Below are 18,462 nucleotides of genomic sequence, written 5' to 3'. Positions count from 1 at the left end.
TTTTCTCAAAATACCAATTAATTTGTAAAACCTATGCTGTTTTATTTTTTATTTAATTTTTAAAGAAGCCACATATACCAGAAACTTTTCCCCAAAAAGCAGGGGAAGTTCTGGCTAAAGTAGTAGCAGGCTGACAGAAGTTCAGAGTTTCCTGAAGGACTAAAGAAGCTGAAAAGAGGAAAATTTTGCATATCTTGGTTTGGAGTACTGTTGCACAATTTCTTGGAAGTGAAATGAAAAAAGGATATCCTATGACTTTCAAACTAGACAAAGGAACAAATCCTAAAAAATTAACAAGTTAAAAGATTTCTTCTCCATTTGTACCCTAACAGAATAGTGGCCCCTTCCACCCACACAAGCTTTCTGACTGAAAACAATAAATCAAATCTAGGCAGTTAAGAAAAGAGGACAATGGGAAAGACACAGTAACAATTGTGAGACTGCATATTTACTATCTCAAGGTGTGCAATTGATAATTTCAAAGTATTTCAAGTGCAACACCATTTACTGTAATAACTACCTGACTGAGGGCCTTGTAGCCTTCTCAGAAAAAAAAAATATTACAAAGGATTGACTAGAATAGGAATGGTACTTCCACAAAACAGTTCACATAAACTGCACAGGAAATGACAACGTGTACCAGCACTGATGTTTTTTATCAGTTCTTCAGTTTTCCGCAGTTTTTAAACAAATTTAACCACAATTGATAGAAACACCAGGTATTACTTACACTAATACTAAGAGCTACCTAATAATCAGGTTTACAGGTACAATAAACCAGATTTCAACATACTATTTAAAATTCAGCTTCGTAGGAAATGGTAAGAAGAATGTAAGCCATTTTAGAACTCATAACTGAAGTAATCTAAAATTACTTTTTCTTAGATCAGTAGAGATGGGACAAGAAAAGATAGTGTAAATGCTATGAAAATAGTCAATATCAGTTTTGTAGTCTTTTATATTCAGTGTACCCAGGCCTTCTTACAGAAGACAACAGGAAGTGTGTTTGCCCCTCTTGTACTACATTTCTGGACAGTAGAGATAACAAGCTAGTTAGGCAATGGATTTGCTGACTACTAATTTTTTACAATTATAAACCATAGCTTAGAAAAACCCTGCACTGTTGCCTCACAGGTTTGACTGAGAAAGTGGTAGTCATTTAAATGCTGAAAACATCTTTCAGAACTGGGTGTCAGTTTTCTGTCTTTTAGAGGAAGAACTTCTATATCAAATGCATCCAAAGCAAGGTAAAAATTAGAGGTATGTTACAATATGTATTTTGTTTTAGTCCCAGTGACAAACACTTTTGTTTAATGTATGACAACTTTGATATTCACATTAATAAAGATCAAGCAAAATGGGAACTTACCCCCTCATTGTCTCTGTGTGGATTCAGCCTAGTATAAACATTTTCAATAATATTACGCCTAAAAAGAGAAGTTTTTTAAAAAATTAAGCAAAACAAAGGATTTCAAAACATTGAGAAAAGTTTGATCAGAGTATGCATTTTGAAGTGCTTAAGGTATTTTTCTTTTAACCTCCCTTCTAAAAAGATGAAACCCGCTCTGTGTCTTTACTCACTTTCAATAAGAATTTGGGGATCTAGCAACTGGTTAAGATTTGTAAAGACTGAGCAAAGTAAAACCATTTTCTTACCTTACCCTCTCCATGATCCACCTCTTTTTAGAGCTGCATATTAAGATTTTGTCAAGAGTAACATTTAAATCTATATTTTGCTTGTTATGAACAAATTCTTCAAGTTTGCTAGTTTTCTTTCCTTATTTCTGGATGTGGAACTTGAAGACAGTTCAGTTTTCCCCCACCTTTATTACATATATGCAGGTTAAAATTTTGTAGATGGGTTGTAAAGTGTGATATGCAGAGTATATAATCCCTGAGATGTGTTTTCTATTGTCTATTCACACTGCAGAAACTAAAACACCAAAGCTATTAGCCAGACTTTTTTTTTGTAGCAGTGCCATTTAAGGCCTCACCTTCACAGGCAGTCAAAATAAGTACTTCATAAAAAGTACTTCATAAAAAATAAACCCATCATATAAACGGACTTCTGATGCAAAAAAGGTTATGTACTCACATTTCAAATCAAAGTTAAAACTGGCAAACATTCAGACAGTTATAATAAATATGATCAAAGTTATTGACAGCTTCAACAAAAAAGAACTGCTACGCAGACTAAGACTCTTAAGTCTGGAAATGACCAAGATCTCTAAAAATTGTGTCTTACAGAATGAGGGGCACCAGCTATTGACTTTTCTAAAGAACATAAGGGCATCAGATGTCAAAACAGCAGCAAATGTCTCAAATACACAGGGCTCTCAGTGCAACAGAACTTTCTGCCCCAGAATACTGAGGATGCTACAAGTTTGATGAGGCTTCTTCTGAATATATTTAAGAAATCTGGTAAGGCTGCATATTTGAGGCAGTATGGGATCCACTGGAATTGATGGAAGATCTTCCTAGAGAAAAGAAACTGAATATTTTTGCCAATGCTATAGGAAAGGGTTCTCTCCATTTAGTGATATAGGAATGGCATAATTCTGACTAAATGTCTGTACTACATAAAGCAAAGGCATCTCCAATGTAACAGAAAATGCCTGGACAGTCCAAGCAAGCCTGCTACAGAAGCAGGAGGCAGCCACTGCAGTGGGTTTAAAAAGACATAAAAATAAGCTACTTGGGAATTATCCAATCTTTTAAATTCACTTTTCTTTCTTTCACCAGTGTATTTCTCTGTGCTCTTCTTTGATGGGAAAACTCAGGAGCAAGATTTTGAGTGGAACTACTTAGGTACAGGTGCCAGAGTAGCTCAGGACTTTTTTTTACTTCAGCAACAAACTCCATTCTTGAGGCAGCATTTGAAATCACAAGGGGACTGGAGTGAAGCCAGAAAGCAGTTTTGGAGAGTAAGATTTTCTAGGATAAAACAGCACCATCAGCTGACCCATACATCTCCTGTCTCAAAGAGTGGGCCAGCAGGGGCTTCTACATAAGTGAGAAGCTTAAAGGAAGGAATTATACAGTGCCAATAGAAATGGAGCTACTTAAGGAGTTCCTAAGGTTTGCAAACAGACTCTAGTCATAGTAACACTGAATTGCAATTCTCCAGCTCAGACATACTAAAAATTGGGAGCAACTTTAACTGGTGCTAAAACCATGGATTACAGCCACAGACAAGATCTCTTTGCAACCTGTTTGAGCAAGATCTTAGACTTCAAACACAAGGACAAAGTGTAACTTTGTGACCTGGTAACATCACAGGATAAGGACCTCAACAAAAAGAATATCCTCGTGTTAGGACAAAAGTTTTAAGTTACTACAATCCAAATGAATGTACTGTGTATTTTTTTCCAATACTTTCATTAATTTCCTGCAAGTAAAATGAACTTACATATGTCACTGCCCGTCTTTGACCCAAGTTCGGAGGCCAAGAACAAGTTACTTAACACTTAATAACAAGAAGTTACTTAATAACATTCTCTTGAAAGAAACTGCAGGTACATCCCTGAAGTCAGAGGACTTTAAAAGTCAAGATGAAGAGAAAGGCACCAAAATGCAAATTCTGAACCAAGTCCATGAAAAATGCAACCTGGTTCACAACAAATTAAAACAGAATTTATATGTCAGGGGTCCAGAATAGTGCAGCAGTACATGATGTATTTATTAATGAGCAAAACAACAAAACACAGTAGTTGGGAGGCACCAAGAAGAACAGGCACACCAAAACTTCCCTGAATGCCTGAAATGCATACAAGTGAAGAAAAAGGCCCAGAATGTACAGATACTTCCAAGGCCAGAGAGATATAATCATGGCAAACAGTGCTCATTAACAAGTACATGCAATGAAAATAGATGTACACACACACAAATACTCACAGGACAGGACTTCATATTCTGTTAGATACAAATACTCTAGAAACAACATGCTCTATGCTAGAGAACAATAATCAGTCCTACTGTCTGGGGAATTCCAGGTTAACAATTGTTTATGCAATCCTGAATTCTTTTCATTAAAATCTTTAAGTTATAGGTTCCTAGAACATTACCATTGGGCTCCCCAGAAAGCCAATGTAATTTATGAAGGTTTATTCCTGTTAAGTTTTAAGATGCATATTGTATTTCAATATTCTTGGTTATCCACCATTCAGTTTCAGACTAAACAAATAAAAAAAATTTCTCATGAGAATGTTTGATGAGCAAATAATTACTGTTTCAAGCTTATAATGGACATTTAATGGTTGGGAAAACATGACATCAGGAAAACTCATCTCCTGGCCTTTTTGATAATCATTTTGATGTGTTTGATAGCTCTTAACAAATGTAGTAAAGCAGTAAAAAGCCAAGACTACATTTTTTTAATGGCCACATGGAAATAATAAATTAATATGTTATGTATAAATTAATATGTTATGTACAATATGATTAGATGTTTCCTCTTTACCATTCTGGAATGGAAACAATGAAACAAATGTCTATATACGGCAAAAGGTAAATTAAGTTCAAACATAAAAAACTTGATTTGAGTATAGCTATTACAATAAGAAAACTTTAAAACATTAAATGAAAGAGTGTCAGTGAATTTAACAGTTCAAGAAATTCTAGTACTATACTCACTTGCCAGCTAAACCACCTCCTGGTGGTAAATTAGGGATATTCTCTGCAGTTAAAATACGAATAACATGAGCAAGATCAGGCATTCCTTCTTCACCTGCTTTTTCCATAATTTCTAATTTAAAAACACAAGAAATCCTGAATTAATACCACCCATTGGCTAAGACACTGAAATATAAGACATTATCACTTTTTAACAGAGGCATTATGAAAAAGTTACATGTAAACAGGAAAACATGGTTTGCATTTTAGGTTAACAACCTTTGCATGATAGAACAGAGCTTAAATTCATAGTCTGTCATTCCAGTATGCATGAAGCCTTACTCTCTAAGAGAAATTTAGAAGCAGACTGTGAACTGAATGAAATACCCTGGAGATAGCAGCCTGTTCTCTCTGTAAAAGAGAGCAGCTGGCAGTCTGTTTCAGTTAGGTTCCCTTTGCAATGCAACATGCTCTATGTCATAAAGCCAATGCTTCCCAGGATTCTGGCATGCCTCCCTGTCAGTAACACCTTGTATCTTCAAAGGTGAAGATATAATGCTACAGTTAGATTTGCATTGCTAATATAATTCAGACACTTCAAGAATAATTCCTGATATTATTAGATATTCACTGTTTGTGCACTGAATCTCCAGTGCACAAACACTTGGACCACCAAGCAATCAAGAGGATACATAATGGAGAGATAATATTAGCACTCAAGTGGCCAAAACAGAATATGGAACTGATGAGGAATAATTAAAAATACTTATTTTAATAATAATTTTAAATTATACTCCATTTTCAAAGCTGACATACAACTCAAGTCCAGTGCTTTTAGCCTCTAAGTTCTTCTAGCTTGGAAAAGAACTGCCTGAACTGAAGTAAATGTTCACATATTCTCTTTCATCAGGGTTGCTATTAAGATGAAGGTATAATATCTGTGTATACACTCACAGAGGTGTAATGCTACCAGCTTCCAGTCATCAGCCTCTACTCATTCAACCATGGCATGAAAAGGTTTGGAGTTGTATGCATGAGTCTTCTATTTTTAAGAGAGAATATTTTTTCTGAAAATCCACTAAATTAAGGAATTGAGTGCTATTTCCTGTAGACATTGTTCTAGATAAAACTCTCTTTAAGAAGAATTAAGAATGAACCCTCTCAAGTATCATCCTAAAACAACTTCAGTCATTCTGTATCTTGGCTACTATCCAAACATAAGAAACAAATAATTTAATTTTCTTACAATTGATTATATTCTGGGTGACTCACTTGGAGCCTGCAAGTTATGAATTTCTTAAGTTAGCAGAAAAGCACACCACCTACCCACCTCAAACCCTTCATCCCAAGTTTCCTAGTATTTAAATCTTTCTTGATGTCTATCACTTATCTAAGAAGCAAGTGCCATTCAGGCTTCTCTTATGACTACCAAGATGAACAAAGTGCTTTGCAAGGTACTCACCCCCTTTGTATGGGGCACATCTGTAATCCCTCAAAGCAATCACTTGTAGGATAATTACATTACCTTCTAACAAATTACACTTCCAAGTCCCAGTTTTAAGCCAGCACCATACAATCTTTGCAAAGAATCAGATATGTGCACTACTACTAGAAGTGATTAAAACTAAAGACTGTTCTACAAAACTTGGATGTGTATTATCATCCATCCATCCATTAAGGATAAATCATGGCAAGCAAAGGAAGTGATAGCTGAGTAAGTATGCCTAAATCTTAGGATTTTGATCACTTCTTCCACACATGCTCACACAATTTAGCCACAACTCCTCTTATAAATTGCATCCTTTTGTTCAGTTCTACTTAGTTAGAAGTAATTGTACTGCTATAATATAATTTTGCTGAGATACATTTGACAGGAACAATTTCTTATGAAAATATACTTTTTATACCAAGAGCTGGTTCTATACACAGGAAAAGTAGACAAATAGCAAGAATGAGTAATAAGAAAAAGTTTACAAATGCAAGAAATTTCTAAATATTTATTGCAAGCATAAGGGTTTTATATCTTCTTAAGAAGGAATTAAAGCAATCACAGCTTAAGATTGCTGTATGTTTCTTGGTACTAGAAACATATACATTTGTACTGTATAATAACTTCTCAGGGAGTGCTGAACTGAACCATAAGCATCTTCTCTCCATTTCTAGAAGGTGGCAAACCAAGATTTCTGGATGAACTAATATTTATCTTTTTATTTTCCTGGTATTAGAGTGAGTAATTTTATCTAGAACTTGTTTCCTCTCTTAAAAAAAAAAAAAAAAAAAAAAAAAGCTTTCGGACAGAAAATTGAGAATAAAGCAAAGTAGCACGCATGACCCACTGTCACCAGAGATCAGTTAGCAGGTACACACTGGGGATGTGCTTGACAAAGGCCACCAGAGAAAGAAACCAAATTTTTTCAGAAACAGATTTATGGACATTTACAAAGTTTTCAGCTTAATCTCTGTGATGTTAAGAATAATGCTACAGTTAGATTTGCATTGCTAATATAATTCAGACACTTAAAGAATAATTCCTGATATTATTATATATGTATATTCATGAAAGTCCATGTCAAAGTCTACTACTTTATCTCTGAAACACTTTTCACTTACAGCCCAACTCTTCACTCATGGATAGGCATTTTGAAGATTCAGGTAACATTTTACTTCAATTTTATATAACCCAGGTCCCCAACCAGACAGCATTACAAGTTCTCCATGTTCCAGCTCCTCCTTTCATGCCCAGCTATCAGATTATGACAATGAGTTTTATACATATTCCACATATGTAAAATGCATCATCCAACTTAGGGGATTAACTGAGTATATCAGCAAGACTCTTTAAGCCTACACAGATCATGTGCCCCTACTTATGATTCTGGGGTTAGTGGTTTCCTGGGTTTTGTGGAGTTCTGTGGTTTGTCTGTTACTAACTGCAATTCTGATACACCCTTTCAAATAAACTGAAACATATTAGAGAACTGAACTGACTTCTGTAGTTTTCACTTTGTGGGACCAAACTTTAGATCTCTGAAAAAGAGAGCAGAAAGTATTTGCAAAGGGCAGTAAGAAAAAAGTGACCTAGCATAACATCACAACTGCCCAACACCAGTGGAAGGTGCCCCATCCATGGCAGTGGCAGTGAAACTAGATGATCTTTAAGGCCCCTTCCAACCCAGACCAGTCTGTAATTCTGTGATTGTGCTTTGGAGATGGATCAATTAAATGACTCAAATGAGAAGCAGGGCTGTGCTCAGAGTCATAAATGACTCAGGCACAAGCTTAACCTCATTAAATATTTCAGTATACTCTACAAGTGGCAGCTCTGGTATGCAGTTATTCACATTCCGTCAACCTCAAAACCCCAACGAGCAACAGAGCATGGGTACATATTTCTTCACTGGGTATCTCTATAAACAATGACTTGCTGAGTTTATTTTTAATCAATCTGTTAAAATAAAAAAGTATCTCTAGGTATTAAGACAATAATTCTCTTTTAAGAACTCTGGAAAGATCTTGGGGAACTATTAACTCATTATACAAATATACAAAATTTCAGGATTCCACTTATGAATGTACAGAGCACAAATGTTACACATGCAAGTATTAAACTGCTTTTCAACTCTTTTTTTTTTTTTTTTTACTTTTTTACATCTAACAAAACCATGCCTTAAACACTATTCTCCCTGATCCTGAGCTTAAAATGCCCAAGTATAGTAGTGAAAAAACTCTGCTGCCTAAAAAGTTGGATGGGTTTGTAGAGTCAGCTTGAAATTTAAGGCCCACAAGAGAACAGAAACAGAACAGTGTGTATTCATTAAGAACAAACACCAGTGATCAAACTAAAATTGCTTCAGAAAGTCCCAGAGGACTTTATACTAAGTTCTAATGTTGCCCTGACTTAATATAAGTCACTTAGTGAAAGTGGAGGATATCCAAGAGAACTCATAGTTTACATTTTTGACATCTATCTTTGCAGCTTGGTAGTTCCAAGACAACCTTATATTTTTCAGAATGTTATTACTACAGGTATAAATATAATTGTTACTGGCTATCAGCCAACTGCATTTAACTTGTGAGCTGCTACCTCATTAATAATTTTTTTTAAATGTTGTTATTGTTAATTTGTGTTCCAACACCATTATTTGCTTTTTGAAAGGAATAGTCAGCCTCTAGAAAGGCATTTTAAACAAATCCATATTATCAGTGTCACAACATATCTATCAGGCTTTATATTTTTAGAGCTGCAGACAGTTTAAACCTTTCAGGCACAACTCCTTTATGCATTGTTTTCTACACTAAGTTAAAAGATGAAAACAAAGGGCAATTGTCGTAACCAAAAAGAAACTCCACCTTCCAAAATTTTAACCTACTCCAACACTTGAGATGATAGATTCCTGCTCACTACTTAAACCTTTAAATCAGATACTGTTTTTAAAAATTCCAACATATTTCTAAACAATTTTCCTCATGCTGCTTAGTGGTTTGAAATATTTTGCTAAGGCCTTTATCCTTTCTGAACTAATAATATTCAAGGCATGTGTGTAAGGTAAACTGCAGCCCCACAACTTTTTTTTCCTTTTAATTAAGGAGACTGTATCAAAACTACAATTTCATAGAAAGTATGAACGCAAAAAATTTCTTAAAAATCAGATAGATATTTCAAGTTCTTCTGAAGTTTGTCTAATTTAGTTTCTCCACTCCTTGTCAGAATTTCTCAAATATGCTGTCATTTCTTGCTAAATACTTGCCTTTTAAAGGCCTTGAACTCTGTCCAATTAGCAAAACACAAAATGACACAGGGAATTCAAGCAGGAGAAAAAAAAAATCAAGAGCTGAAGCAACAGAAGTTCAAGCTTTGAAGCAATTAATTTCTCTGAAGCACTTAAGCTAAACAATCCTTTTGAGTTATATTTGAAATGACTCCACATCAGTTTGGACTACAAACTTGCAACTAATTTTTTTTTTTGTATATGTACTATTTAGCTAAATGTGATAACAGAGCTAAAAATAATCAGTTAATAGATTAGTTAATCCAGACACTCTGATCACAAGTTATTTGACAGCTTTTCTATTGATCTTAACATTCACTTATAAAAGCAATAAAATCCACTGCAGTTCCATATATTTTTCACCTATTTGCTAACAGAGAGCAGCCACCAAGAATCTGGCAATACTAACCTGTAACCAATGTGCACACCTGACTGCTGCCAGTGAAGGCAAATGCTCCTGGCTCTCTCCCAGAGCCTATTAACAGCTCATGTAGTCTACTCTGACACAGAAGATAACAGGTATTTATCTTAACTAGTGTCATCTAGGAAACCTGGGATGTAAGCCAAATTCCAAGAAACAGGCCTGGAGTTAGCATTTGAAGTGACCACTAGCGCTCTCTAATCTCAACAGAAATTACAAATATACAACCCAGTTCAATTTAGATCCCATTTAAACAAGAGGAAAAGACACCACACACAACAGGTGTGTGCCCAGAGATAACTCATACCTGAATGTCACTATAGGACACAAAACAACACAATGCAGACTTGCTGCTCTTTCCAATGTAAAAAGAGACTTTTTATTTTCTGACTCTAACATTTATAGATTTCTAAAAGTGACAGTGGATTGGAGGGTGAAAATGCCACCTCTCCAATGACACTGGATAAACCAGCAGTCTATCAAATTTCTCCTCTGCTCTAAAAGAATGCAAACAATATGTTATTGACATTAAGTATGTGAGAAAATTCGTTGCAGGAATGTAAACTTCAGAAGGCTTAGAAAAACTTAAAAAATCAGGACTGTCATGCATATATATTACAATTTAGGGTGGCTACACCAACAATCTGGATTACTGGGACACTGACACAAAAACCAAGTACAACTTTTTCTTTCTGTCAAAAACTTGCACAGAAAAAGACAAGAAATAGTACAAACAAATATTCCTTTTAATATTTCATAAGCAGGACAATAGCAAGATCACACACTGCAAGGTCAGTAGTTGCATTTTTACCTATGAAGACAGCACTAAAAACTTAGGAGTTACCATTAAGAAAATGTTTGCAGAATATCAGGATAAACTAAGCACATGGCCTAAAACATTCTTTCTGACATACAAAAGCTCAAAGTTATAACCAGGCCTGAATTTAACCTAACATAAAAGTGGCATATTGTCTTTCACAGCTTTTGTTTTCATGCTCAAGATAGTTATGACACTCCTATCACAATCAAACTGTGATTTGTTCACTATCTAGTGAACTAAGCAGATTTCTTACCTTCAACCCTTGATTCCAAGTACTTATCCAACTCAGCATCTTTTTTCACTGCCTCCTCTGAGACCTTAGGAGCATTTGAAAAACAAACTAATACAATACTCATGTTATCACGACTCCCCTATGTGACAAAAAAGAAAGAGAAGTTAGTATCTTTAGTCTAATTCTTCATCTTTCTACTCTAATCACATTTGTACTTTTTGCAAATACAGTGCTACAGACAAACCTGGAAAAAAAAAAAAAGAAACTCTGAAAAAATCCTGCATTTTCATCAATAAGAACTTCTCAGTGTCCCAACTACACCTCTCACTAGAATTAATTTGATAGTATATTCTTAGTATTGAAGTCTAAATAATTAATGGACTTATCTACATATCAACCATTTAAAAATAGTATTAATAAAACAGGTCTGAAATTAAATACTTGTGTAATGTTACCTTAAGCCAAATTGTAAAACAACTCATGTTGCAAGATAAAATGCAGAATACTCCCCTACACTATTAGAATAGCTTAGCTCAAGCAACTAATTTTTAGTTGCAGGGTATTCATCTAAGCCATTACATGCATTACAAGTCTGTATATTAGAATGCACCTGTGTCACACAGCACCTTGAAGTAAGTATAAAACATAAATGTTTAATTTGGCCAAGTTGACCTCACAGACTACTATGTGCTCAAAAATATCACCCAATGGCTTTTTTAGATACTAATTTTAATGCCAGTTCTTTACTAGCACACTGATACAATTTTCCTGTTCATATTTAATTTTCAAAATTGTAATTCACAGCCAAATTTAAAAACACAATTTTAAGTTTCTTACAAGGGGATCCAGCAGAATCATAATTTAAACCACTGGTTTCAAAATCAAATCTCAACTTTTTTTGTGTAGAATATTGAGTGCCATTAGTGGCATGTGGTCAGCACTCAGTTTTACTAAAAGAATCTGAGCGTGACCATCCTTTAACAAGGCTGGTTGAGTTCTTGGTCAGAAAGCAATTTAAACGGCATTTAAACCAATCATACACTGTATGGTATATGCCAGAATACAACCCTATTTCTGGAAAAAACACACAACTTATCCTTTAGAGTTACAATTGTGAATTTCAGTATATTCCTCAAAATTGCATGTTTAGCCTGTGGCCTAACAAAGGAACTCTGTTTGTACTAGCAGGAGTTGCACTTTTCATGGAATGTTGGCAATGGAGTACCTATTTAACATATGGAGACCAACCAGTAGTTGATCCAAACAAACTAAATTTGAGGAGTGGAAGCAAGCTCAGATGCAAAGGTGGTGTTACTTCATCTAAGCTACAGTGAGCTGAGGACACAGGTGACAGACAACACCGTGAAGACGACGTGGTGTCAACACTGGTTTTATGCAAAGGATACAAACACTACCCATCTTCAAAGAACAAAAAACCCACAAAGCATCTTGCTCAGAATAGATTAATTGTACAAATTTTGTATTTAGAATCAACTTTTAGACCAAGCATTACCTGGGGAAAAAACCCAGCCTTTATTTTTGCAATTGCTATCACCTTTCTAAGCATATAGGGTGAGGCTGTATATTCTTCTATACAGTCAAGTGGGTACAGAACTTTGAGGAAAAGAAGTTGGAGAAGGGGAACAGAAGGCCAGGAACAGCTGTTAACACTGTACCCATCTAACCAGAAGATAATTTTAGACAGCTGTTTGGAGAAAACACTTACATACCTTATGTAAACAAGTGTCCACTACCCAATTGCACACTGTTTCCAGGTCATCTGATACTTCAAGTCTAGACTTTACATATTCACAGAGCTCTTCATTGCTCATTACATCCCAGATGCCATCACAAGCCAGGATGATAAACTCATCTTCTTCTGCCCTTAAAATTTCACACACCTCAGGCTCTGGAGAAACAAGTTGTTCTGTAGGGCCTTTACCATCAACACATTTGTAGTCATAGTCCCCCAGAGCTCGAGAAACTGCCAATGAACCATTAACACGCTGAATCATTACACTGCCTCCTGCATTCTGGATTCGCTCTTTCTCCCTTGGGTTGCAAGGTTTGTGATCCTGTGTTGAAAAACAGACTTGTCCATTCCTATAGAGAACAGCACGTGAATCACCACAGTTGATAAAGTATACATGCTCAGGTGAAATCATAACTCCCACTGCTGTTGAGCCACTTCTGTCCATGCCGTTTCTGAGGTCTGCGAAATTGCGCATATACTCATCAATTTTCAAAAAGCCAGTTCTGATTCCACTCTTGACATTTTCCACTGAAGGTTCAAGAGCAGATCCAGGTTTTTCTGTTGCCCTAAAGTCTTCATTGTTAGTGATGTGTTCTAGTAAGTGTGTGGAGCAGTAATTTGCAACACGAGATCCTGCGTGACCATCATAGACAGCAAAAAAGGACCAGTCCTCTAAGCCATGGGGAATACCTACAACAGCTGTGTGAGCATCTTCCATTTCCACTCTCCATCCCTGCATACTGCTGAGGCCGTAACGCAAGCCATTCCCTGCACCATGAGCATTATGTTTTTCAGTTTTTGGTTTATCCAAAAATGCACCCATGTTTATGCAATATTGAATCTGGAAAACAGAGAGAACAAGTCTTATTTATAAAACCACCATTCCACATAAGCTTTGTTGTCTGCTTCCTGTGTTTCTTCTTCATAAAAAGTGATAAAGCATGCATGCATGCAAAAGTCAACAACTATACTGGAAGAAAAAAAAAATCAATAATGACACAAATGAAGTGTGAATTTACAAACCTCTGTACTCATTTTTCAGTATTTTTTTGTTGAGGTGCTGTCTTTTTTGAAGAGCTATTTCATAAAAATTAAACTATCACTATATGAAGGCAGAGTAGTTCACATACCTTTGCAGCCCTGCTGATTTTGTCATCCTCTGCAGAGACAAATTTTATGATGGAAAAACAACAACTATATCACGCCTACTTTCTTTCCAGTTTTAGTGTGGCTTAAAAAAATCAATTCATGTTCATAAATCAGAATGGACTGGTTTCGCTAGCTGTGCATCTACCATGCTACTTCTGTATTCTTGTAAGGCACAGCAAAAGCGATCAGAGGGGAACACAGACCATCTGCCAAAGGAACCAAGGCAGTAATTCCCACTTAAATACAAGAAAACCTCTCACAGGAATCTTTTAACAAATTAACAACATCAAACAACATTTCAATATTTACTAAAGAATCATAGAAAGGTTTGGACTGGAAAAAACTTTAAAGATCATCTTGTTCCAACCCCTCTCGCCATGGGCAGGGGCACCTTTCACTAGACCAGACAGCACAAAGCTCCCTCCAACCTGGCCTTGAACACCTCCAGGGATGGGGCATCCACAGCTTCTCTGGGCAACATCTTCCAATGTCTCACCCTCACAGTAAAGAATTTCTTTCTTCTCTCAAATCCAAACCTATCCTCTTACCTTTTGAAGCCATTTCCCTTGTCCGATCACTGTACTTGGCCAACAGTCCCTCTCCACCCTTCTTGCATGCTGTCTTTAGGTACTTAAAAGCTTTTATAAGATCTCCCCAGGCTTCTCCAGGCTGAACAACCTCAACTCTCAGCCATCCCTGAAGGACTTTCACGTGTTTACATGGGATTTTAAATTCAGAATTTATTCCAATAAACTTATATTTGTAAATTTTATAAATGACAAAATTTATTCAATTACGAGAGATATGAGCTAAGGGAAGTAAATAACCTGCAGAATGTTATAAGTTCTTCAGTATTTGGAGACTATCTCCAGAATGCAAGCTCACAGGTAAAATGTGAATAATCTACATTGAAGTTTTAGAAGACTTCTGATTTCCTCTCCTGTACCAGACTCAAGTGTCCTACACAGACCTGAAAAATTACCTTGCCCTTTACAAAGTCAGTAGAGAATACATTCTTTAATCCACAAACCTCAGAAACTCACATATCACAACTTCAGCCCATGCTAGAAGTCATCACCCTATAAAATCCTTAAATGTGAAAATTACAGCTAATTTCATCTAAAAAGAATTGGCAAGAATTCTGCCATGACTGATCCTGAGCAATCACTTGTCTTTGACACAGTAGTACCCACCTACAGAATCTACAGTGTCATGATAATCTAATTCTAGTTTAAGAATTTGTTGCCAGGCCAAGAAGAGAATAATTAATCCTTACTCCCGCCATTCCCCTCACCTAAACAAGTATACAGCAGACTACACACAAATAAACCAAACTTCACACTACCGCTCTGCCATGCTGTGTTGAAGATCCCAACAGCTTGCTCAGCAGTTTTTAAACACTGAATGGATGGAAAGGACACACAAAGTGTATCCATCACTGCAATACCTAGTCAAAACTTTGCACAACCCCTTCTCTCAAAACACCTGATTTTGCTTTGAAAACAAACAAATTAATCTGTGTCAGAGGGTAAGGAAGACAGTGCAACACACCAGCACAAAACAGAGTTCTCAGCAAGCAATGTTCTCAGTTAAGAGCTGAATAAGTTCCACATAGTTTAATAGTGCAACTAACAACAGTAAAAGAGACTTATGAAAGGATTCTTGTATCTCACAGTCACTTATTCACAAATTACACACAATATAAAACTATTTTAAAAGCACACAAAACATTCTTACCAATAAAACTGTCATACAGGACTGAAATGCTGCCAAAATGCCAGATACTCTCCAATACTTCACACCTTCTATGAAATTCCTTTAATTATGTTAAGTATGTCATTACATTCTTAAAATCAAAAATGTGGAAAACATAATGTGACTGAGGAAAAAGATCAAAACCTATGTAATTGCAAAGGCCTGCGAGCTCAGTATTGTGTTGTGTTTGATATCCGTAAAACAAAACACAATTAAAAAAAAAAACCCACCACCAAAAGCATGTCACACCTTAGTTTTACTTGCTTCATAAGCAGGTTCACTTTTTTACAAATTAAAACAAAGCAGGAAATAAGAAAACCACACTACTCAAGATTATGATCTTAATATTCTAAATATCCCATTGCAAATAAAGGATGCAGAGATTGACTTGCTGTCAGTAAGTCTGGGAATCATCTTGTGTCCTTTGCCTCACAGGCTTTCACCACACATCTGGTGGAACACAGCGTTACCTTCTCTATCTCTCCCACGACAGTGCTGGATGGCAGCTTGGCCCTTCCTCCTCCACACTGAAGAAACTCCTGTCTCCCCCTCCTCACACATCACAGGCTCTGGCCCCTCAGTAACAGAGTGCTTCTCCAAGTCTGTGCCTTTCTTGTACTGTGAGCTGAGCAGTCCACACTGCATTCCCAATGCAGCCTCACGAGCTCCAAATAGAGAACCACCACTTCTCCCAAAATGCTGGATACACCTTTTCTGATAGGTGTCAAACTTTCCCCCCTTCAGACACACTGCTCTCTAATGTTCAACACATTTGTCCTGGTTCTCCACCAGGACCCACCCCTGGGCTCTCTTTGGCAAAGCTCATTCCTCAACAGTCATCAGCTGGGCTGTATAGAGGGACAAGGTGACTTTATTCCAGGTACTGGATTATACCTCCTGTGGTTACCATCAGAACACTGGTCCAGCCTACCAGGATCTAGCTACTGCTGAGGCCTGAACACTCACTCCTATCACATATTTTAAGCATGTACATCCTTCCACTGTTCAAGTCCTAAACTAAGATTTCATTGTACTCCCTCTTAGTCAAACCACCTCGACATTTCTTGAGGGAGTTAAGGCATTAAGCCCCAAACATCTCTGTAGAGAAAGGTTTCGTCTCAAGATAAAACACAGTGAGCAGAAGAACAGATGAAGCATCCACCTGCAAACCAGTAATTCATTCATAGCTTTAATCAGCATAAAGTCAAAAATTCACTACCCTTCAGTCTTGAGATTTGTTTTCCAAAGATCTCATTCTTGTATGAAATTTAATTGAACAACAGATTAATTTGAGAAAACAATAATTTCCTAGTGGTGAAAATATTTACCCCACATAAAATTATGAGTTGTATTGTATTTCCCAAATTTCTATTGTAATTACCAAAATTTTCTTGAAAATGGAGAAAGCCTTAGTTCTTGCCCATGCTCCACAGATCATTCTTTAAAACAACATCTATTACTCAGACCAACCCTGGAAGTGTTTCCAACCCTGTAAAAGATTGGGAAAAAAAGAAAACAATAATATTCTTTTTTATTTTTTAAATCTACTGCCTGACAGGATCAATAATCACCAAGGCTCAAAGGCTTTTGGAATACCTTGACAGAGGAGAAATTACTTTATAGGAAGAAATTACTGGCCTTTGCCCCTCTCTGGCAATGAAGAAGCTGAATCTGAGCAATACACTACCAAAGCAGATACTCCAACTATCCTTCTAGTGCACATTGTTAATCTCTAGTCTTACATCAATAGGTGAGTCATTTCCAAAAAAGTTCAGGGCAACAAGTCTCCAACAAAATCTGACATCCCAGAGCAAAAATCTAACCCAAGGCTTATTTCTCTGAAGTTCCAATCTATATTTTTTCTAATGTTTTTGACCAGAGTGAAATCCTATCTGAGGTCTTTATCTCATACACAGGCAACATAGGCAACAATTCCAACTCAGGAAACTAAAAACATCTCGCCTTTTGAGGTACAGAGGAGTGAAGGCAAAAGTCATGTCCTCTGACATGCAAGAAAAATTCATGATCAAATCCTTTCTGCCCCAGCTATGCAGTGAAGACTCTCCAGTATGAGATCAGCCATATAGGAAAGAGCCTTAAAATTAGCTGTGCACAAGCTTCTGTTTGCATTTAAAAGACAAACAACCCCAGCTGTGGATTTTCTCCAAAGAGCTACTTAAAAACTGACAAATAGTTCTAGATATATATATATTCATTCTTTTGTACTATATTATAAAGAGGACATAGGCAGCTACTTTAAGTGAAAAGCATGCTCCTCTCAATTCAGACTTACATTTAACAAGCAGAAATATTTACTTAATGACTGTCATAAAGGCCAGAGCTGTCCTGACTTAAGCTGGGATAGAGTTAATTGTCTTCCTAGTAGCTGGTTCAGAGTTGTGGTTTGGATACAGTATGAGAGTAATGTTGATAACTCACTGAGGTTTTTAGCTGTTGCTAAGTACTGTTAGCTATACTAAGTCAAGGATTTGACAGCTCTCATACCCTGCCAGGAGGTGGGAGTGGCACAAGAAGTCAAGAGGGACACGGCCAGGACAGCTGGCCCAAACTAGCCAAAGGGATATTCCATACTACATGACATCATGCTTAATATATAAACTGGGAAGAAAGCTGGCCAGGGCTATCACTTGGGAGCTGGCTGGGCACTGGTCATGATGAGCAACTGCACTGCGCCTCACTTGTTTTTAATTCTTCCATTATTATGATTTTCTTCCTTTTCTGTCCCTTGAAATTGTCTTTATCACAACCCACAAGTTTTCTCACTTTTATTCTTCTGATTCTCTCCTCTACCTGACTGGGTCAGGGTAGTGAGGGAGCAGCTGTGTGGCACACAGTTGCTGGATAGGGTTAAATCATGAGAGACATTTTTGCTGCCCATTACAGGGCATGACAAGTTGAGATAATGACAAATCTGACTAGAAGATATCAGAA

The 18,462-nt window shown here is 36.6% G+C and overlaps 1 protein-coding gene across 5 annotated transcripts in view; it reads right to left on the bottom strand.

Moving 5' to 3' along the window:
• PPM1B (protein phosphatase, Mg2+/Mn2+ dependent 1B) overlaps positions 1-18,462 on the bottom strand; it is a 61,083-nt gene that overhangs the window by 8,292 nt on the left and 34,329 nt on the right. For 2 of the 5 annotated variants that reach the window (XM_030235472.2, XM_030235471.2), the window contains exons 3-6: positions 12,584-13,447; positions 10,875-10,992; positions 4,633-4,744; positions 1,370-1,427 (exon numbers count right to left, since the gene is read on the bottom strand). In XM_030235472.2, coding sequence (XP_030091332.1) covers positions 1,370-1,427; positions 4,633-4,744; positions 10,875-10,992; positions 12,584-13,429 — 1,134 coding nt within the window. In that variant the 5' untranslated portion in view covers positions 13,430-13,447. The remainder of the gene's footprint in view (positions 1-1,369; positions 1,428-4,632; positions 4,745-10,874; positions 10,993-12,583; positions 13,448-18,462) is intronic. The other 3 variants (XM_030235473.2, XM_030235474.2, XM_050972132.1) reach the window with 2 other exon arrangements.

The sequence above is a fragment of the Serinus canaria genome, chromosome 3, assembly GCF_022539315.1.
Source record: "Serinus canaria isolate serCan28SL12 chromosome 3, serCan2020, whole genome shotgun sequence".
NCBI lineage: Eukaryota > Metazoa > Chordata > Aves > Passeriformes > Fringillidae > Serinus > Serinus canaria.
The sequence above is the reverse complement of the archived record's forward strand: the minus strand, read 5'-3'. Positions and strand labels throughout refer to the sequence as shown.